The following is a 19,573-nucleotide window of genomic DNA, read 5'->3' as shown; positions in this document are numbered from 1 at the left end:
TATTGGCTGAGTATAGTTTTCTCGATTAATATACATCTCCTTAGTGAGTAGTTTAGAGCTCCTCGCGCATCAATGAATCCCTTAGCTAGACGCTCCTGGATGATGCTGTAGAAGCTTCCAAAGCATTCCATAAACCAGAGATACATATATGACGGAGGTGGCTGAGACATCCGGACCTCAGATTCTCCGGGTATATGTCCAAAAAACCAGACAACCTTGGAAACAAGACCCGCTGACTAAGTCTCTCATTTATCTACAACACCGCTATATAGATGAAGTTTATGCGTCGTTTATTATCATCATCGGCGACAGGGCCATGAAGAGGCAGGATTGCGATACCAATTCCAAAGTCGCCATTAACTTCCATTTAGGAATTCGAGTAAATACCATAAGCCGCGTTAATATCGCCGGGAAGAGCGTGATAAGATTCGATTGTTGACATATCTGATTAGGGCCAGACTAGAACATCATTCGTCATCAAGGTCGATTTCGACGACAAGTTCCTTAAGGTCTAAGGGATTTGGGGGAGACTCGATTATCGGGATTGAAGCGTCGCGAGCCCCAAGAAAACTGTTCCACTGCGACAAACTCTCAAAAGGAGCCTCGTGAGGAGTGTAGGGGAGAGAGACGTCCCCTAGATCATAGGTCAAAATATCCGTAAATGATACCCCAGTCCTTGCTTTCCAGCTCTTGCTCAACAGATCCATGTATTCTTTGTTTTGTGGAGGATTGGAGTCTGGATTAGGGTGTATGACTGTATCGGGCTCCCAGAAATCAGCTAATCCCACGCATCGAATCGACAACCAGGACCAGACCTTCTAAGCCCCTTTCCGATTGCAGGTTTCGATGAATTTAGATGTCCCCGCGCGCATAAGGCACTCTTTCTCGACGCAAGCTGAACAAGGCTTATTCAGGAAGCCAGTCGAAAGTCGCACGGCCAATGCATGCTTTCGATCTGTCAGATACAGCCACTTCCATAAAATTGAGTTGAACTCGAATTCGATCCCTTCAATTCCGAATACAACGTTGTCCACGTTCTCATACTCGTTATTCTTTCTTGTAAAGTATATGGGCATGTTGCAAAGGTTGCAGTAGGGGATACGCAAAGTGACGTGACGATGAGGTATCTCGCTTAGCCTCGCTGCCCAGTTGTTATATTCGTAGCTCTCTTTCGTCCATTCTTCCACGTCTTCCTCTCCATCGAGTCTCATCCCTCGAAGCTTCGGACAGATTAGACCAACTTGTTCGTCATCGCGGCAGCAAACGAGGGTACACACCTCACACAGCTGGCTAAGGAGAGATAGGGGCCGAATTGGCGGCCAAGCAAAGTCCGGACAATGTGTTATTAAGTTTGAATTGTTATAGTTCTTGGGACCTGTCGCTTTTTCGAGGCATACTTGCTTGATATTGTCGCATATGCGAATTCCATAATCATCTATGGTACCACATCTTGGACAGAGAAGGCTCGTTAAGACACACATGGATTGAAGTGATAAGGAAGGACCAATCTTCCTTATGGCCTAATGAATCACGAGTCGATGTTTTGACTTAGATCTGATTCAAATGGGCCTTCGAATTTGGAATTTGGCGAGGGTAACTTATGTAACGACGCCAGTGGAGACAGGAATGAGACCTGTGCTGATGATGTGAGTGGTGTCAAGTAAGTATCGGAGAAACTTGAGTAGAGAACAAATACTGTGAATGAGAATCGTCCATGAATGATTGGCAGGTCCAATAACAGCAACCACCGGAGATCTTCCAGAATAGCCACACGCAGATGACGTTGTTTTCTGCGATAAATCTATTGTTATGAGCCGTATAGTAGTAGCGAAATGTGATGATAATAGAAGCTGATGGTGAACAATGAGCCAGTGGTGGGATAAAAGATGATAATCAATTTTTTTTTAAAAAAAAGAAGCATAGGATAGCCAGTGTTAGGTAATGCTGGTGTTATTGAGCTGTGAACGCCCTTTAATATACGATGGTGTCGATTCACTCAGCTAAGTTGATATTAAGTGATGAGAGAGGTGGAATATTCTATTGTTTAGAACGGGGATGGGTTGATATTTATCTATAATCCGAGGCTTCAGCACACCTGCCCCCCAAGGTCGTGCACGGATCTATGACTACATATGTACAGCAACTTATTTGACTCATCAAGGACGTGTTCATGATGTGTACAAACCCATCGGCTGTATGTCAACCTACACGGCGAGTATCTAAACAGCGCATCATGTCACTTGACCAACACTCTAACACCGAAACAGCATTCAGAGTGAACTTAGATAGCAAAGGTTTTATGGGATAGTTACATAAAAACTTTGGAAACTAGGTAAGTATGTGAACGTTAATGTCTGATATGTCAGTGAATAGGGGAGCTATAAGTACATCTATGACGCCATCTGGTAGATTATAACGAGATAGTTGCGCAAATTATATAGTTTGCGCATATAACGGATCGCACTTGTATTCGGCATAGAGTTATCACATGTGGTATGATCTATAGCTTCATAGAGAAAGCTGCTAGTGTATCGCAAAGTAATTCACTTTAAAGTAAGATGCTTGCTGCAATTTGGTTATGTGGACGCTTACTTAGGGTTGGCAGAGTAATCAGATCATACTCAGCCAGGGGTTTATAAACCTGAGCCAACTGGAAAATTAGAAAAATTGTCAGGTCTTATTATTATAGATGCAGCTAGTTAAATGAGTTATGGTTTTAATATACTAGAATCTTTGTCTTAAATAACGAGGTGAGTGAGTCGGTGACAGATCTAGGAGTATCGCTATGTTTGGCCTGATCCGCCTGCTGAGCAACTCAATCCAACCATAATACGTAGAAACAATATGGAAGGTATGGAACCAATTTTGATACTAACATTAATAGAAATGATAACCTAGAAAGTATATCCTGGAGCTCTAGTATTATATGGACGAGGTAAAGACATTGACTCGGCACCATCGTGGCTTTACTTATGAGCAGGGGTACATCCCATGTGAATCCAAGCTGAATGATAGAGAGCAACCGGGGACAGTAGGTCCTTGCATTAGCGTGGTTTAGTCATCGTAGCCAAATACATACTAAATAATCATCATAGAGTCCGTAAGTATGGAATCCTTCAGCGCCAAGGACTCGCATAGTGCAGCGGGAGGATCGCTAGGTTCGGCATGCTTGAAAATCCGGGGTCACCATTAGAATCAGTCCCTTGTTCCTCCGAGTCAAAGGCGTCGACCCAGGTGTCGGCAGACAAAAGGCCTTAACTAGCCAATAACGCCATGAACACAATGCTTATACCGACTACCTTTGTTGGCGATATACCCAACCTTAAAAGTGGCAAGAGAACTTTAAACCAATCAGAGATTTCTTCAGTTAGGTATATTATCTCCGTATATTGATGGAGGGAGTTCCTAAGACTTGGCGACGGTCCCGTTTATGAACCTATTGTAGTAATCAGCACCGCGGGTAAGGATATCTACCTCCGTCTTTAGGAAAGCGATGATGAAGGGAATACTTCCCATTTATAATTAGGATTAAACTTATCAAGATGTGAATTGTATTTCCCAAACGCATGTGAAGGCCTGTCCTTGTCCCCCCTAGACAGCTTAACTTTGGATCTGAACATCTTATGAGATGACGCATTCCCTCGCCTGGGAGGTCCTTTATTATTAGCGGGCGGGGTCCACGCTCTGGAGCTCCTTTGAAAATTCTCCTTGTCAACGACAACACAGTCTCTCGAGATGGATCCTCATCATGATGTACCAAATTTGGGACCCAACCTGATGGTTGGATTGTGGCTTTGTTGTTCGTTGGCCTGTGTATTCTTATCTCTGCGGGTATACTGCAAGTTTAAGCGGCATGTCTCGCTGCAATATGATGACTACCTGCTCATCATCTCTTGGGTAAAGATCATTAGCGGTATAATCTTAGGTCTCCTACTAATGTAGTTCTTTAGGTCGTCCAATTGGTTTGCAACGTTTTGGTCAGCATCAACGTAGCGGTGGGGTTCGGGAAACACACAAAAGATGCGGTTCTGGAGTATGGTCCTGGAAACCAGGTTGCTGTGACTTTAAGAGAAACCATAGTTGGTTTCTTGCTAACATTGGCAATCTCGTGGAGTAAAACATCTTTCGCGGTTACCCTACTGCGCATTATGCGAGGGAAAATGAAGGTGTTTCTTTGGGTGATCATTGTTTCTATGAATGTTTCGATGACACTTGGGGCACTAGCCCTCTTTCTTCAATGTTCTCCTGTGGCGAAATCTTGGGATGAAACTATTCCCGGTGTCTGTCGGCACGACTTCAGCAGGATCACTGGCATGTTCTCTTCGGCATATTCGGCCTTGATGGATTTTGTCCTTGCGCTACTTCCAGTGAGAGAACCCCTTAGTTAAAGGCTCTCTAAGGATGGGCTCACGCTGACTTCGATCTTGTAGTGGCCACTTATCTGGCATCTTAAAATGAAAACTAAGGAGAGAGTTGGAGTAGCGGTTGCTATGAGTATGGGGATGTGGTGAGTATCTATATTCCTAGGTAGTTAGGTTTCAGATGCTGACTTCCTTTAGTGCTGGTGCCACCGCAATCGTGAAGTGCTACTACCTACAGAGACCTCATGGCGAGGACTTCTTTTGTAAGTCGCCACTAAAACTAGTCAATGAAATGTACACAACACTCATATTTAATAGATGAGGGAGGTAATCTGGTCATTTGGGGTAGCGCTGAGGTTGCTACAACCATCATGGCCGCTTCTATCCCAGTTCTTCGAGTGTTTATACGCGATATCAGGGAATCGGTTGCTTGGGTTCGCGATACGGGATCAGTTAGGGGCGCGTTGAGATCACTAGGGCGGAGGTCAAGACGAATAAGTGGCCAAACTCCTTTTGCTGGTCAACGGCCGCGGATGTTGCGATATTCGAATGATCAAGAGAGCCACAAGACTGCTTTGAGCTGGGCCGGTTCCGGAGGGATCACGAGAACCCAAGAGGTGCACATCAGCTTTGACATTCGAAATACCGTACACTTTGACGACGGATTCGATCCAGACGGCTTTGGGCACGATTTGGATAGGATAGAATTCGGAAGAGCTGTATAGCTTTATAGACTCCTATTGCAAGATTGTATCGAGGCCGTGGTCCATGCTTGAATGATTCGTACTGTGGGTCGTCTGATCCTATCTGACGCTAGATCGAGTTTCTCTAAGAATATCAATCCTGCCTACCTAGTAGGTAGTCGAAAATTTCATAATCTCATAGCTTAGGAAGCTAGATTTCTGCAATTTCTTAAACTGAAAGCAGAAGTTTGACGTTGAAGAAATTTGACTCTCAATTGGCTGCTTTAGATTCGGATAAAATAACGATAAGCCGGTGCTGCCAGCTGCTCGCCAGGTGTGCTCCAAATAGCCACACTCTCCTTATCGGTTATCGGAAGTTAATTGTGGCGCGTATCCAGACGCGACTGACACCTACGTCAACATCACTGGGTATTATCTTCATACAACATTTTATAATATGATATTGGATTCGGTGTAGGTCAGAACGTAGCTTGCTAAAGCTATACCATCAATTCAAATCATACTTCAACATGGCTACCAGTAAGTAGAGATAGCAATTGTCATCGGATATGTACTTTGTACTAATACTGGAAATCAGGCCGTGAGGAGCGCATGCAACAGCGCATGCGTGGGGCTGGGTATGTATCGTCGATATAGGTCTTGGTGTCCTCTTGGTGTCCTCTCTAACAACCTGTCACGTAGACGTCACGAAGTTGCCGACGACTCATTCGGTTTCGTCCTCCCCGGTCTTGAGGAACCTCCTGCTCCCTCCTCGACCCCACCACCACCGCAATCCGTACCACAATCCGCGCCACGATCAGAGCCCAATACTTCTGCGAAGCGACGGCGGTTGAATCCTGAGGCTGGCTCACCAAGCTCACAGCCAACATCTAGCACAACTAGATCGTCGAGAAGAATATCTGCACAATATAACGAAGCTAGAGCCGACCCTTATGACGTTATCCGAGAACCCAGTCCAGAACTTCGCTCAGAACCGCCTTTAGAACCCCAGACAGATCCGGATCCAGCACCTTCAGAGCCACCGAATGAAGAGGAGCCATTGGAAGAATCCTTACCAGCGACAATACAGCATCAAGGATCGCATGTGTCTCCAGTTTCTCCGATATTTACAGGCGTCGTAGATGAGGAAGTCACCGAAAGTCCAGCCGAAGCCCCAGGAAGTGGTCAAAGACGCTCTATTAGAGTCACCGAAAGCATTTCTCGAAGCGCTAGATTACTAAGAACCGTAATAGATGACGATAACGGCGTTACAGATGAGTTCACTGTGTCATCACCTCTAGCGCGCAAGAGTAGGATTAGCGGTGCCACCTTAGGTGCAGCTTCGGCGCGATCAACGCGAACAGGTGTGAGGGCATCGGTAGCTTTTACAAACGACGATGGCGAAGAGACGACGCCGATTGCTCCCGCCGAATCCGCGCGCACCACACGAAGTCAAAATAGAATCAATACCCCTAGTACGGTAGATGCGCTATCTTCACCTCCCGAGGCTGCAGGTACTGCTAGTCCCAGAAAACCTAAGCTAAGGAAGCCTAAGTCTCCCATCAGGCCACCTGAACCAGTGCAAGAGGTTGAAGAAGAGGTCCAAGAAGAGGAGGTAGAAGAAGTAGAAGAAGCCGAGCCCGATAATAATGAACCTGCTGAAGAAATCGACGTTCAAACAGCAGCCCGAAAGATCGGTCGAAAACGTCCGCGGGTTAGTTTGCCTCGAGAAGAGTCTCCGGAGCTGCATACTAGAGCCACCGAGGAGACTCGTCCAAGAAAGAAAAGCAGACAACAAAGAGTGCAAAATAGCCCGGCAGTACAATCACAACCCAAGCCTCCCAAGGCTAAAAAGAATAAGGCAGCTCCGCGACGACGAAGCGATGGTGAAGCGATCCCAATTATCGTACAAAGATACACAAAACGAACGCACCAAAATGAAGGTGACACCGACGCAGATATTCTCAATGCCGAGATTCCATTCGCCAACCGCGGGGGCGTCAACGTGATCGACGTGCTTTCGCAAATATGCGACGAAGTCATCGAATCGAGTTTGGAGACATTACAAGAGGCGGCTATTAACGCGAAGGACGCACAGACGAAGAGGGAATTTAGGACAAAATTACGAGCTTTAGAGGCATTTCAAGAGGAGCTGCGAACGAGGCTTCTAGAACACGTAAGTCACTACAATAAAATTTAAGTATGAATATCAATTAATATCGATATTTAGACCATCGCTCTCGACACCATGCACGCGCTTAAGAAGCGTGTGCGGTCAGTCCAAAAAGAGAAACTTACGCTTCGAACGGAAATAATGCGGATCCGCGCGGAGAGAGAGCAGGTAGCTTTAAAGATGGATGCGGTGAGGGTCCGTCACGAAACAGCAAATAGAGAATCACTAGTATGTCTATCTACAATCATAAGCCTAGCATTTTACTAACATCGTACTAGCATCAACTAGGACTTTCCTCTGCGATGGACGATATTGAGTTAGCTATCGAGAATGGAAGATCGGCTCCAGACCTCAACCCGAAAGCACAGAAGGCAGCTGAGTTAGCGAATCTAGAGCTGTTGATTTCGAGAGTGGTTGGCCAGGCGAGTGTTGCTAGTGACGGAGGGGGAAATCTGAAGCAGATCAAAGACTTCAATGCTTTGCTCGAACGTACTGCGGCTGTTCTTGAGCGAAGATGATGGATGAACAAAGTAGAGGGAACCAATCGGCCCTAATAGTATTCTAGCAGAAAGTTATTCTCTGCCTTTACTGGACAGAGATACTTAGAGCCGATTCTGGGATTGGAGCCCGTTATTAAGATGAACATAAGTGGCTTAATATGAACACCACGCCTGGAAGCATCCCCAAACGTTGTTTTTCAACCAAACCTCAAACCCCTAGTAAAGACCAAGACCTTAGCAGGCTTAGCATATCTAGAGACTCCTTCCATATCATCTGGGTAGGCGTACAGCAGCATCCTGCGCGTCATCCAGAATAACAAGACCCGTACCGATCTAACAAACTGGATGTTAAACAGCAATTTTCGAAGAGAATATTCCAGGATACCTAGACATGTTTTCAAGGAATCTGGACGACACGTGCTGTTTGTGGGGTTCATCCTCATCTTCGTTCTCGCTTTCAGCCTTGTTAAGCCTTGGCGACAAGGAGGATTCATGTTGGTCTTGGTATTGATGGATGGGAGACTTGGCTCCCTAAAATGACCATAATGGCTGTAAACGCCGAGCCATTGCGACCTTGAAGTTATAATTAAAGAAGAAACAGCGCCACAACCCATAAAAATAATGTCTTCAGTATGCTTGAGGGGAAACACGTTGAGAAGCGATTCTTCTTTTATTGATAGACTCTATCTGGGACGCATGTCTGGTGAGATGTCATCATTACCTGCGTTGAATGAATGAAATTTCTCCAGATGTCGAAAATGCGGTCGAACTTCTCCATATAAAGTCTCATTTAATTTGGATCGTGCCATACGGCGCAACAGCAGCAGCAGGTCCCGGTTTGCTACGCCTTACTGGAAGCTCTTGGCAACGCGACTCAGCCAGCTGCAATAGCCAACTGCGTTGTATGGGGTAGCTGTGACCGCATATCAATCGATATTTACGGCTCATGCAGAAGGCAGCAATTAGTTATCTTTTAGAGGAAATTTTGATTCACCTTCTTTTATTCATTTCATCGTCTCTCTTTAATTTCTCAAGTTTTTTTCTCTTTTGTTCTTCGACAGGTATTTACCCTTCACCGACCAACCTATTCCTATCATCGCAAACCACAGAAGCATTTTTCCACCCGACGTCATGGCGAGACACAACTACCCGTACAAGAAGAGCGTCACCGTTACCGTTTGGGTTATCCAATTCATCGTCTGCTTAATCCTCCTAGCTGCATCGTCATGGATAATATGGCTTATAGCATCGAACAACCGTCCTAAAAACTTTAGGGAATGGCGAGGGTTCTTCACGTAAGCGTTTCTCCCATAGGAAAACAGGGAAAGGAGTTTGACGGCAAAGGAGAGAGAAGCTCTAGCTAACATTGTAATGAAACCATAGCGCCGCTGCTGGCCTCCAGATCGGCATCGTCTCCGTGAATATTATAATGAACATCGTCGAGATCGTCCTGATTGCGAAGAAGCGAATGCCGCCGGCACTATTTCTGACGAACGCATGCCTCAAGTCCGCAATCTGGGGTATCCTTTTCATTCTAAACGTCCTCTCGGTGTCGCTTATCGCCATAGTTTTAACCTTAATTCTCTTGTACGTACTGCCTACCCAGATTCATTTGAACCATCGGCAGAATTAGATAAACGACCATATAACTGACACCTACTTATAGCTTGACATCCATGGTCCAACTTGTCCACGCAGCCATCATCGTCCACCGCAAACGTCACGGTTTCTATGAAGGCGGTGAATACTCCCGCGCCTCAAACCCAGTCGACCTCATGTCGGGCATGGCTGTCGGCGTGGAGACACAGTCCGGATACCTCAACGAGAACGTCAATACGGAGTACAAGACGCCGTTGGTGGAACCGCCGGAGTACGGAAACACAACTATGGCATACTCCCCGCGTCAGCCCAGCCCCTTGTACGAGCTAGACAACCGGGACCGGAACTAGGACCTCTCGTCGGTGACTTATGAGACAATCACATTGGTCTGACGGACGGGTTGAAGGATTGCATTGCGTCGAAAGCGGGAGAGGACTGGACAAGGACCGGATTTTGATCTTTCCACTGTGCGACTGTGTTTTGTGCATATTATTTCTTGCCTGGGGGGTGGATGTGGACATATAAAGGCGGTTAAGAGAATTGTTGATAGACATTAATACCGTACATCGCGTACATCGCGTACACTGCGAGAAGGGGGCTCACCTAAGCCCTTATAACTGACTGCAGCTCTTCATGTCATCCGAGTACGAGCTGGACTGTTTCATACGTCAATGATAGTCACTTAACCATGCTGAATGTTGCCAGGTTGGTAAGATCATCGCTTATGGGAGCAGTGTGATTTATGTTTCCAGTGGAATGTGTAGGTCTCAAAAGAACCCCATCTCGTCCGGTTCTCTTTTTGAAACTGAGGCGCGGTATCGTGCTTGTACTCAAGTACCCTCAAGAAATTAGTTAGCCCGAGTTTAGCCGACACGGAACTCGGCAAGAAGGAAGAACTCCGCGTGGTCCAAGCGGTCCAAATATCTGGGGCATCTAAGCCATCAAAGCTTCCCAAGGTTCGGCCAAAGCTTGTCTCTGGGAAGCTACCGAACCCTTCCTTTTTTGGGAAGGGAATTGCATTTTTATATTAGAAGGACCTCTAGCAGCGAAATCTAGCCCTACATAGCTAACCCATCCACTCCGCCCCTCCCAGCCTCTTTTTACTAGAATCTAGCCCTTCTCCAACATCTGTCAGTTCTGTTTACTTACGTCGTTGATATAGATCGACATACGGAAGCACCTAGGCAGTTAGAATTGCCGGAACTTACCTAAGCTATCGAAAATAGTGCATAAACATCCAGATATTAACGTACGACGTCGGGCTTGTCTTTTGTTGGTTAGGACGCTTGCATTATGGAGTGGTGGGAATGACACATGGGATAGTTAGTATGTTTCATACGGACGAACAACAAGATTTCCAAGTTCAAATACGATCAAGGAGGGCATAGCCACTGTCACTGTCCTTGATATTATATGTTCTTCCAATTGAGTTATTTATCACAGAGATTATCGTCAATTATCATAGTTACATCCGCGGTAAGAGTTCTAGATATCAATTGAATGCTTGTACGTCCGTAGGGCTATGCTATGTACCTACATATGCCGCGTACCGCTTTAAGATAGCTTGTTCGTATACGCCGTATATACAATATATGGGCGCTTGGATATAAGCGGACTGGCCGACAGATAGATCATGAAAGCTTAGCTTCATTGGGATTGAAAACCGCCGGCCTCTAGAGCGCAGCAGAACAACTATTTCCCGTATCGAAGTACCTAGATCGTCGTCGTGGGGAAATGATTGGCTACCTGCAAGCTGTAACCCCATCTGAACCATCCACTTCATGTAGGTACTGTGTACCTAGGTATCTCTAAGGTATCATGCATTAGCAAAATATGAGCAGTATCAAATACAGAGCGCCACAATTTACGTCGCAAGCAGCTTACGACTTGAAATGATGACCGCCAACCGAGAGCTTGTCTTTACCTAGGTACATTGAAAAATTTGACGTTGTATGTTTAAAGTCTTCGTGATCATAAGTTCTGGATCAATGTTGATGTGGACTTGCACCACGTACGGCAATCACATACTACGTAGTTGCCAGGTAGGAAGTGAGTCAGGTAGTACGAATTGACAACATTCACGGGGGATCTTCAATCCCAATGGGTCCTTCCAAACAACTTCGATAACAAGCCTTTTACAAGCTTTTGTGGCTTGCAGTAGGCTGGGTCCCGTGTTGTTTCCAATCAAACTGAGGACCGGGGTTCCATACAAGCCCTTACAACTTTTCTTCCAGGAAGTCTCCTAGTCCCTACCAAAACTTGTCTGCCTGTTAAGGTTCTGGGGTCAGGTATGCCCCTGTTTACAGTTACCTAGGCACGTAGGAGGCAGGTACGTTGCTCGTACCCCCAAGCCCCAGGAACACAAGGGCAATCGGCAATCACGATAGACATTAGACGATTGGATGGAAGGTAGGATGGGATATGCATTGGGCTGCCTCCCATAGTGATCCTGCCGTTATATCCGCCGAATAGATAAAGAGATCACTCCCCCCTCCCCAACTTCGATGAAATAGAAGAAGTCCTCACCGCTCTTGTCTTCTACTCGTATTTCTCTCTCGCCATAGTCGCCCATTTCAGACTCTTGTCAAAGTCATTCTCTTCGTAACCCAAACGAAAACAATCTCTCAAACTCATCAAAATGCCTGCCCCCCAAGAGCCCCAGCAGCAAGCTCCCATGGAGATGACCTCCAACACCGGCATCGTTACTCAGCAGCCTGTAAGTTCTTTTTCGTCCTTGTTTGCTCTGCGTGAGTAGCAAATCAAACATAAGCAGCCCAATTGACACTGTCGTTACACAGTCCGCTGAACCCCAACCGGATATGGGCAACCTCCGTGGTGGTGAGGAGGCCGGCTGTGAGATCTGCTGTGGTCTCTGCGCCTGCGACGAGGGCTGCTGCTAAATGCAGTCGACCATTGACGACATCCCCATTGCTATCGCTTTGAAATTGTCCGCAATGTGGTGGAACGAGCATCACATCATCATACCTGGCTCGTTACCAACTCATCGCACAAACGACTCATACCCCGCATCCAATTACCACACAGTCGTTGCACGGAGACATTTGGCGATAACACGGCATTCGGGGTCGATTATGAGTGAACGGTTCGGTGGACGAAATGAGTTTATGTCTTAAGTAGTGAGATTTGCTTTCGCTCGATAGAAATCCTTCAATGAACAATACCAAATGATTTTTCAGCCAATGGTTACCACCAGTTCTTAGCTGTTTTCGATATTGCGTGTGCCAAGAAGGCGTTGAGCGATCATGTCGAAACCAAGTTGCTCTGTGTTCGTTATCACCAGTCGCCAGGACGTCTTACAAGACATCTCGCTTGGATATGGGAGATGCTACCAGCGTCTACAGGTAACAATCACATCGAAGAAAGTGAGATGAAGTCAAGATGAATTCTATTTCGGGTCCAACTTGTCGAAATAAGCATTTGTCCAAGACTTGGCGATCTCTTGGCGGCGCATCCCAAGTGCTGTCAAACGGGACCCTGATTTCGCCATCATCCTTTCAGGTACAAGTATGAAGTAATCGTCCATAGATAGGCAGGCTATATTATCGCTGATCCTTCTCGGGAGGATGGGATTGGGATTTTGGGGGGGCAATTGACACGATTCATTCGTCCAATGTTGCACCATTTCCTTCTCATTTGAAACAATTGCCACGAGAATACCACGTTCCTTTTTCTTTTCACTTTCTACACCTGGTTCTCTCAACTTTGATAGGGAAAATACGTGTTCATTGGACTTGTTCTAATCCCTTGCACCTTCATAGAAGAATTCGTTTCTACCAACCTACCTAGTATATCGCATCAAACATCTCGTAAACAAATGAACATATCTACAGCGACCATAACACAAGGATGCGATGGAACGCTGGCGGTGTGAACTAAATGAACCGAGCCAATAAGATCCATCGAGCGGTAGTACTTGAGATATAGGCAACTAATATAAACATTCGCAGCATCCAATCAACGGTTTCCTGGTGTAATGGCTAGCACTGCGGATTCTGATTCCTTCCTGTCGCGCTCGTTAACTTAACGCACGGGTTAGGAGGTGACTTCCGCCAATCTGGGTTCGATTCCCAGGGAGACCTATAGTATTTTACCTTTTACTCTGATATGTTAAGTTATTTTGATTTTTCGGTTTTCCCTGTATTGGTCGGTTGTTAATTTTTTTTGGACTCGGGCTGTATTTTGTAACGTTAAAAATCACAACTTTGGCTGAGTTTTCGTTCCGACAATTTAACGACATGCCCCGCAACGCCTAGAGGGACATTACAGAGCGCCAAGTGCGCTATATCCTACGCAAACCCCCCTAAGCAAAAAGTTTAGGTGGTGCCCGGCGCACCTAATAGGCCGTTGTAGGGGGAAGGCGGGAGGGGGGAGGTCTGCGGGTTAACATACCCTATTCCAACGATTTAGCTTATTTCATTCAATTAGAGTTTCTTCTCATCAAAACGTATGTAGTATACACACATAAGTGTTCAACAGCAATAACTATGATACAATCGCATCCAGTAAATCGGTAACTGGATGTAGGCGTCAGATCCCACCATGTATCATTCCCTCCCATATCATCCATCATGAACTTCATATATATATCTGGGTAGGCACCCAGGTATAGCATAGAGGAGTATACTTTATATAGCAGAATGAAGACGCGTAGGTCAGGTTTTATTTTGGCCTTCGCCCTCGCCTTCAACAGCACCAGTTCCACGAAAAGGTCCACTCAGTTTATCCCACATCGTCTCCTCGCCCCTCTCTTTGCGTTGCTGTCTATCCATCGCCTGTTTCCTCCACAACCCTTCGACCTGCGACGCGACCTCAGCCTTCGCGCGCCATTCGGCACGAATAGCCTCTTCCTCTGTAACGCGGTCCTGTTCGGGTACCTTTTTCAGCCGCTCCATTAGCATCTCCTGCTGTTCCGTCGACAGCTCTTCTTGCTGTTGTTTTTGCTGTGGTTGGTTTAGGCGCGGTATCAACGGTGTGAACTTCGGTATTGGGCGCCCTTCCGCCTTCGCGGCTGCGATCTCGGCTTCTTGCGCAAGGAAGCGTTGGTATAGCGCGTCGGCGTGGAGTTGGATGTCTTCTTCGATTTCGGGGGAGCGGTTGTAGGTTGATAGGTAGCCGAGGGCTTTTAAAAGTCGCTGTGGTAGACATAGAGAGTTAGCATAGCCCTACACTACCAAGTGATAGCACGTAAAGAATAAGGCAATGAGGAAGTGAATTAAAAACACCCACAGTCTGCATCATGTAGCATTTCTCAAACTTCCTGACCTGGTCGCGACACATGGTCAAGCGCTCCGAGATGCTCGGGTCGGTCATACACTTCCGCCAGTCGCCCTGCTCTATGGCGCAGTTCTCTAGGGCCGCCTTCCCGATCTGCCCCTTGCGCTCCTTGTACCCCTCTAGCACATCCATCAGCTTCTCATGGTCGCTCTTGGTCTCGGCCTCGATCTCGGCGAGCGGCCGGTATGTCTTCCAGATGTGCGCATACCGGCCATCTTGGAATTGGCTCTGCGGCGGGACTGTCGGGGCCTCGCTCTTTGCATTCTCGTCTTCTTTTTGCTTGTCACTTTGCTTTTGTCTGGCTTCGGCCGCAGCCGCAGCTTCTTGTTTCTGCTGCGCGGAGCTGTATTTCACAGGCGATTCCTTCTCGAGGAATTCTCGGAGCTTGGGGTCGAGTGAGCGGAGGGGATCGTCGGTCGTGTTCGACGACCAGAGGCTGTCCAACCAGCCCATGGCGGATCAAAAGATTGCGGAGTGTCCAGGTACGGGCGTCTGTTGGCTTCGTGGGGTTTATTCGAGGGGTTCTTGAGAGCATCCAATTGTGTGTATTACAGTATTAGGTATGGATGTACATATTTCGTCATGTCAAAAAGATCGTTATCTCTATCCTTATCGGAGAACAAGAATAATTCCCATTTATGCAAATATATACACTTATGCAAAAGACCCACTATTACATAATTACGCCGGCCCCTTAATCATCAACTCCAACGTCACCGCCAGCATAAGATGTTTCTACTTATAAATTTGCATTTTTTGAACATTCTCGGAGCTTCTTTTCACTCTAGTTCTCGCGTAGAATTCCACTCTGAACTGAAAACAGTTTCTCTATTCCTTTTTAAAACCTGTGGCGCCGATAGATAATGTGTAGTCGACGCCTTCCACGGGCGAGGACGGGAGGAATCACGAATGATTCGAAGAATATGCGCCATGTCTTGCGGTTATATGCAAAAGCTTCATTCTAATACCTAACTAGCGCTGAATGATAATTCAAGATGGATTTCCTTACAGGTAGGTACCTAAGTAGTGTATATACCTACTTTCGATGCTACAAGTGCAGAGAATGCGTGTCCGTGTATAATTCACCGTTTTCTCAATTGCATAAATTTGGCGGTATTTCCAGTCCCATGGCTCTGGAATTCCTTCCTACTATACACGTTTGATTGCCCGTTTGATCATGGAGGAAACCTCTCCTTTCCCCGGAATAGATGTTTCGTGGCCCGCCGGTACGCAAATCCTCCATCCGGGTTCGGACGAGTTCACCGATGCGACATGGCGATGGTCTATTTATAAGCCTCCAAGGTTTAACGCAGCAGTCATCCCAGAGAGTGAAGAGGATGTAGCGAAAATCGTACGAAGATGTTGACATGTCGAGTTTGCGAACACCTTGTTAACGAGTTGATTAGGTCAAAGCCGCACGAGCCGCCGATATTCCATTCCTAGCTATGGGAGGCCGTCATGGCTACGGTATAACGCTAGGAGAATTTGATGGTGGCTTGGCTATTGACCTTAGTCAGATGAACACATTCAGCGTTGACAAGGCCAACGGTACTCTAACCATTGGACCAGGAGTCAAGCTTAGAGACATTACCGGTCCGATAGAGAAGGCTGGGTATGCACTTCGTAAGTTCTAGAAGCCTTTTTCTAATTGTTCCTATCCTATGTGCCATGTTTCGAAATTCTCTTGTGCTGACCATTCAAAGCTGTTGGTAGTTGTCTCACTGTTGGTGTTATTGGCGTGACCATAGGGGCTGGTCTCTCACCATTCCAAGGGCTTTTCGGTTTGATGATCGATTGTCTCCGATCCGTGCGCCTCATTACCGCAAATGGGGATCTCGTAGAAGCATCCGATCATGTTAATTCGGATTTGTTTTGGGGTATCCGCGGCGCTGGAGCGAATTTTGGCATTATTACATCAGCTACCTATCAACTCCATAAGGCTGTTAACAACGCGCAGTGTTTTACTATCAACGCTACATACCCAGCAGACCTAAAGGATGCATATCTTGATGTTCTTCAAACACTTGAAGACAGAATACCTCCTAAATTAGCAATAATTACTCTCTATAATTGGGATGTGGATTCGGATGCTGTAAGTTCTACCTCTAATCATATTGATCAACTTCAAAACTTACGGCCTATGTAGACACAGATCCTAGCTACATTCATCTATTGTGGCCCTGGATCAGAAGCTTTCCAGATTATCGCACCCTTTTTAGATCTTAAACCACCGAATCTACGTATGAGTAGTGTCCTTTATAGCCAGGTGCAACACACGATACCGATTGGGGCCGAAACTCCTCCCGGACGTATTTACGATCTGTCATCGGCCAACATTCGTAGGTTTGCGGTTGACACGTGGAAGTCAACTTTCAATAAATTCGATGCCTTTTGTAAGGCAAATCCTGATGCTCGGGCTAGTAGTATTACACTCCAAACTTACTCTAATGAAGCTGTGGTTGCCGTGCCTAACGACGATACGGCCTATCCATGGCGGGACGCCAAAGGCGACTTGTGCGTTAAAACAGACCTTTTGATTTTCCTCATTTGCTAATTCAATTCATAGCATTTTCTTTATGGCCTGGACTGAGCCAGGAAATCCGGTAGAGGAGTCAGCGAATGCTTTGGCTCGTGAGCTACGTCTGGACATTGTTGCTACGTCGGGATATCCTGATCTATCAGTATACGTAAACTATGCCTATGGCGATGAGACACTTGAGCAGATATATGGGAAAGACAAGCTTCCTAGGCTCGCGAAGTTGAAGAAGGAATGGGACCCAGACAGTGTATTCAAGTACCACCATGTCTTGCCAACAGAATATCCATGAATCAAGTGTCACGGTGCGGACCAAATAGAGGTCAGGCATTCAATAGCTACTTACCTAGTGCTTAGTAGGTACTTAGCTTCCACTTATGAAACCAAATACTTGACATACAAACTAGAAACTAATAACATTGCAACTTGTGAGCTTTCTTTCATAGCACCGCATGTCAACGTCAAGCAGATAGGGACTGCTTTTTCGTTTACTCAGACTGGCTCAACTGAGATTCAGCCAGTACACCTCCAACCATAGTCCGAAGAATCATGTCTATCTTCTCCAACTGTTTTTTGTAGGTCCAACGACCAGAAATCCCTTTAGCATGGGTAACTTTCCCTCGTCGCCTGGCACTGTAGCTCTCTCCACCTATAATATATATGAAAATACGATTTCTCGTCCAGATATGTCGCTACAATTACCTGACTGTTCTTTTCAAATTCCCTATACGGTTCTCTCTGCTTGGTGATCTTGCTGTCCTGAATCACCTCTTGGTATAGCTCATATACTGTATCTCAAGGCCGATCATAGCATCCAAATTTAGACGGAGGTTGAGGACGATATCGATAACTTCAGACATGAGAGTAGCTTTCACGTCGAGGCCAAGACGTGAGAAATACTATTTGTAATGATGCTACTGCTGCTTGGTTAGTAGTCGCAAAAGGCGAGCAAAGGAGACACTGCGTAGACTATGTGCATTGGAACAGACTTGGACGTAGGAATTTGGCATATTAAACAATCTTTAATGGAAGCATCATAGCCTGTCAGATCCCTTATCCGATCATGAAAAGTTGCTTGACCAAAGATCCCGGTCGACCAGAAGGAGGTAGGCGGATGTAAAATTGTATGAGATGCCTGAGCATCAAGCAGGTTAAGAGCGGATTGACTACTTGTATGTGTGGTCAAACAGCCTGGAAGCGTAACATGTCATTAGTAGAGGCCTTACACCTGTTTTTTCATCAAGCCAAATAGTTGCACGCCACAAATAAGCCTTTCCACGTCATGCTCACAACTCTGGGAGATAATATAATTTGTGGTATATCCGTTTTTATTTCTCAGAACTGCTGATGGTGCATCTTTGTGCCCCAGCAGAATGCCTATGAATCGCCCGTTCCGAATCTGAGATCATGAAGAACCATGAAGTAACAACGCCATCGATGCCCAGGAAAGATCCCCAACTTAGAACTTGCTGAACTTCTTCACCGCCTTGCCGGTTCGGGGAAGCACACGAAGAACGTTGAATCGGACCTATCATACCAACCACGTTAGTCATCCATTCAAGAAAATGGTTGTGCCGTTTTTTCCGCGGCATAATCCGTAGAAAGGAAGAACGTACAGTCTTGCTAAGAGGTCGGCACTGGCCAACCGTAACCTGGTCACCCTCCTCAACACGGAAAGCCGGAGAGACGTGTGCAGCCAAGTTCTTGTGTCGCTTCTCGTATCGGGCGTACTTGGGGACGAACTTCAGGTACTCGCGTCGGATAATGATGGTTCGGTGCATCTTGGTAGAGACAACGGTGCCGGTCAAGATACGGCCACGGATAGAGACGAGACCGGTGAAAGGGCACTTCTTGTCTGTTATTATCAGAATTAGCATCATGCTTCGCATCGCGTTGAAGAAGAAATCATCGTCTTAGATCGCGAGCGTCGCGCGATTTTTAAAAAAAACCCCAAGACCCTTAAGGCCGCTTGATAATCCAACCAACAAGACATAGAACATTTTCAACCCTTTTCGCACATATTTCGCGTATTCACGTACCGATGTAGCTTCCCTCAATCGCGGTCTTGGGGGTTCGGAAACCCAGACCAACATCCTTGAACCATCGGCGGCCACCCTACAGAATAAAGTGGTTAGAAAGGGATTCGGCCTAGCTGACGAGATGTTAGGATAATGACGGCGTCGCCTTACCTTGCCAGGTCTCGTGGACTTGGCCTTGACCTTTGAGTTCTGGAAGATATGGGGCTGCTTCTGGAAAGCACGCTCCGACTGAACAGTTAATTCCGTGGCCATGTTTGCGATGTTTTGTCGAAGTCGCAAATGTGGTTGATGTCGGAAATCGTGGGTGGTGTTGTAGTTGCGATAATGCGAAAAGTTGCCGAAAATTGAAAATAGAAAAATCTCAAATGTTTAGTTGTGTGGGCTCGC

The 19,573-nt window shown here is 46.3% G+C and overlaps 8 protein-coding genes and 1 non-coding gene across 9 annotated transcripts; 6 read left to right on the top strand and 3 right to left on the bottom strand.

Annotated features, from left to right (window-relative positions):
- Nucleotides 1-245: 245 nt before the first annotated feature.
- On the bottom strand, nt 246-1,446 carry GGS22DRAFT_170252 (uncharacterized protein). The gene has a single exon (XM_047962415.1). The coding sequence runs from the start codon at nt 1,209-1,211 to the stop codon at nt 819-821; it is 393 nt and encodes a 130-aa protein (XP_047815948.1). The 5' UTR covers nt 1,212-1,446; the 3' UTR covers nt 246-818.
- Nucleotides 1,447-3,735: 2,289 nt separating this feature from the next.
- GGS22DRAFT_191283 (uncharacterized protein) lies at nt 3,736-5,086 on the top strand (the record flags this gene model as incomplete). Its single annotated transcript, XM_047965095.1, has 5 exons — nt 3,736-3,897; nt 3,951-4,367; nt 4,431-4,507; nt 4,560-4,624; nt 4,680-5,086. 5 exons carry the CDS (start codon nt 3,736-3,738, stop codon nt 5,084-5,086), a joined length of 1,128 nt encoding a protein of 375 aa, XP_047815947.1.
- Nucleotides 5,087-5,480: 394 nt separating this feature from the next.
- On the top strand, nt 5,481-7,825 carry GGS22DRAFT_195892 (uncharacterized protein). Its single transcript, XM_047965739.1, has 5 exons — nt 5,481-5,584; nt 5,643-5,682; nt 5,747-7,220; nt 7,275-7,445; nt 7,496-7,825. The coding sequence occupies exons 1-5, from the start codon at nt 5,575-5,577 to the stop codon at nt 7,733-7,735; spliced, it is 1,935 nt and encodes a 644-aa protein (XP_047815946.1). The 5' UTR covers nt 5,481-5,574; the 3' UTR covers nt 7,736-7,825.
- A 551-nt stretch (nt 7,826-8,376) lies between these two features.
- On the top strand, nt 8,377-10,292 carry GGS22DRAFT_170247 (uncharacterized protein). The gene is made up of 3 exons (XM_047962414.1): nt 8,377-9,012; nt 9,101-9,304; nt 9,384-10,292. The coding sequence occupies exons 1-3, from the start codon at nt 8,849-8,851 to the stop codon at nt 9,664-9,666; spliced, it is 651 nt and encodes a 216-aa protein (XP_047815945.1). The 5' UTR covers nt 8,377-8,848; the 3' UTR covers nt 9,667-10,292.
- Nucleotides 10,293-11,332: 1,040 nt separating this feature from the next.
- GGS22DRAFT_170244 (uncharacterized protein) lies at nt 11,333-12,270 on the top strand. The gene is made up of 2 exons (XM_047962413.1): nt 11,333-12,032; nt 12,115-12,270. Exons 1-2 carry the CDS (start codon nt 11,955-11,957, stop codon nt 12,214-12,216), a joined length of 180 nt encoding a protein of 59 aa, XP_047815944.1. The 5' UTR covers nt 11,333-11,954; the 3' UTR covers nt 12,217-12,270.
- Nucleotides 12,271-13,296: 1,026 nt separating this feature from the next.
- Nucleotides 13,297-13,416, top strand: GGS22DRAFT_t115. Its single transcript has one exon. It is a non-coding gene; the product is annotated as a tRNA-Gln (tRNA).
- Nucleotides 13,417-13,743: 327 nt separating this feature from the next.
- On the bottom strand, nt 13,744-15,198 carry GGS22DRAFT_170091 (uncharacterized protein). The gene is made up of 2 exons (XM_047962411.1): nt 14,564-15,198; nt 13,744-14,469 (listed from the first exon to the last, which is right to left on the bottom strand). The coding sequence occupies exons 1-2, from the start codon at nt 15,062-15,064 to the stop codon at nt 13,990-13,992; spliced, it is 981 nt and encodes a 326-aa protein (XP_047815943.1). The 5' UTR covers nt 15,065-15,198; the 3' UTR covers nt 13,744-13,989.
- A 463-nt stretch (nt 15,199-15,661) lies between these two features.
- On the top strand, nt 15,662-17,522 carry GGS22DRAFT_47860 (FAD-binding domain-containing protein). The gene is made up of 5 exons (XM_047967190.1): nt 15,662-15,962; nt 16,018-16,234; nt 16,315-16,703; nt 16,758-17,125; nt 17,178-17,522. Exons 1-5 carry the CDS (start codon nt 15,789-15,791, stop codon nt 17,437-17,439), a joined length of 1,410 nt encoding a protein of 469 aa, XP_047815942.1. The 5' UTR covers nt 15,662-15,788; the 3' UTR covers nt 17,440-17,522.
- A 483-nt stretch (nt 17,523-18,005) lies between these two features.
- GGS22DRAFT_47852 (ribosomal protein S17-domain-containing protein) lies at nt 18,006-19,566 on the bottom strand. The gene is made up of 4 exons (XM_047967189.1): nt 19,337-19,566; nt 19,187-19,262; nt 18,764-19,002; nt 18,006-18,675 (listed from the first exon to the last, which is right to left on the bottom strand). The coding sequence occupies exons 1-4, from the start codon at nt 19,436-19,438 to the stop codon at nt 18,607-18,609; spliced, it is 486 nt and encodes a 161-aa protein (XP_047815941.1). The 5' UTR covers nt 19,439-19,566; the 3' UTR covers nt 18,006-18,606.
- Nucleotides 19,567-19,573: the final 7 nt, after the last annotated feature.

The sequence above is a fragment of the Annulohypoxylon maeteangense genome (assembly GCF_022496945.1).
Source record: "Annulohypoxylon maeteangense strain CBS 123835 unplaced genomic scaffold GGS22scaffold_16, whole genome shotgun sequence".
Taxonomy (NCBI): domain Eukaryota; kingdom Fungi; phylum Ascomycota; class Sordariomycetes; order Xylariales; family Hypoxylaceae; genus Annulohypoxylon; species Annulohypoxylon maeteangense.
Note: the sequence above shows the minus strand (reverse complement) of the source record. Positions and strands in the feature narration are given on the sequence as shown.

What these genes read in the sequence shown, in the direction of transcription:
- GGS22DRAFT_170252 (XM_047962415.1), bottom strand. Translation starts at nt 1,211, where the DNA reads ATGAGACTCGATGGAGAGGAAGACGTGGAAGAATGGACGAAAGAGAGC.
- GGS22DRAFT_195892 (XM_047965739.1), top strand. An exon ending in GAACGAGGCTTCTAGAACAC is followed by an intron (nt 7,221 to 7,274) that starts GTAAGTCACTAC and finishes ATCGATATTTAG; the next exon opens with ACCATCGCTCTCGACACCAT. An exon ending in CAGCAAATAGAGAATCACTA is followed by an intron (nt 7,446 to 7,495) that starts GTATGTCTATCT and finishes ACATCGTACTAG; the next exon opens with CATCAACTAGGACTTTCCTC.
- GGS22DRAFT_170247 (XM_047962414.1), top strand. Translation starts at nt 8,849, where the DNA reads ATGGCGAGACACAACTACCCGTACAAGAAGAGCGTCACCGTTACCGTT. An exon ending in GAATGGCGAGGGTTCTTCAC is followed by an intron (nt 9,013 to 9,100) that starts GTAAGCGTTTCT and finishes ATGAAACCATAG; the next exon opens with CGCCGCTGCTGGCCTCCAGA. An exon ending in GTTTTAACCTTAATTCTCTT is followed by an intron (nt 9,305 to 9,383) that starts GTACGTACTGCC and finishes ACCTACTTATAG; the next exon opens with CTTGACATCCATGGTCCAAC.
- GGS22DRAFT_170244 (XM_047962413.1), top strand. Translation starts at nt 11,955, where the DNA reads ATGCCTGCCCCCCAAGAGCCCCAGCAGCAAGCTCCCATGGAGATGACC. An exon ending in GCATCGTTACTCAGCAGCCT is followed by an intron (nt 12,033 to 12,114) that starts GTAAGTTCTTTT and finishes GTCGTTACACAG; the next exon opens with TCCGCTGAACCCCAACCGGA.
- GGS22DRAFT_170091 (XM_047962411.1), bottom strand. Translation starts at nt 15,064, where the DNA reads ATGGGCTGGTTGGACAGCCTCTGGTCGTCGAACACGACCGACGATCCC. An exon ending in AATGCTACATGATGCAGACT is followed by an intron (nt 14,470 to 14,563) that starts GTGGGTGTTTTT and finishes TGTCTACCACAG; the next exon opens with CGACTTTTAAAAGCCCTCGG.
- GGS22DRAFT_47860 (XM_047967190.1), top strand. Translation starts at nt 15,789, where the DNA reads ATGGAGGAAACCTCTCCTTTCCCCGGAATAGATGTTTCGTGGCCCGCC. An exon ending in AAGAGGATGTAGCGAAAATC is followed by an intron (nt 15,963 to 16,017) that starts GTACGAAGATGT and finishes CGAGTTGATTAG; the next exon opens with GTCAAAGCCGCACGAGCCGC. An exon ending in GAAGGCTGGGTATGCACTTC is followed by an intron (nt 16,235 to 16,314) that starts GTAAGTTCTAGA and finishes GACCATTCAAAG; the next exon opens with CTGTTGGTAGTTGTCTCACT.
- GGS22DRAFT_47852 (XM_047967189.1), bottom strand. Translation starts at nt 19,438, where the DNA reads ATGGCCACGGAATTAACTGTTCAGTCGGAGCGTGCTTTCCAGAAGCAG. An exon ending in GATTGAGGGAAGCTACATCG is followed by an intron (nt 19,003 to 19,186) that starts GTACGTGAATAC and finishes TGATAATAACAG; the next exon opens with ACAAGAAGTGCCCTTTCACC. An exon ending in GCCGACCTCTTAGCAAGACT is followed by an intron (nt 18,676 to 18,763) that starts GTACGTTCTTCC and finishes TTGGTATGATAG; the next exon opens with GTCCGATTCAACGTTCTTCG.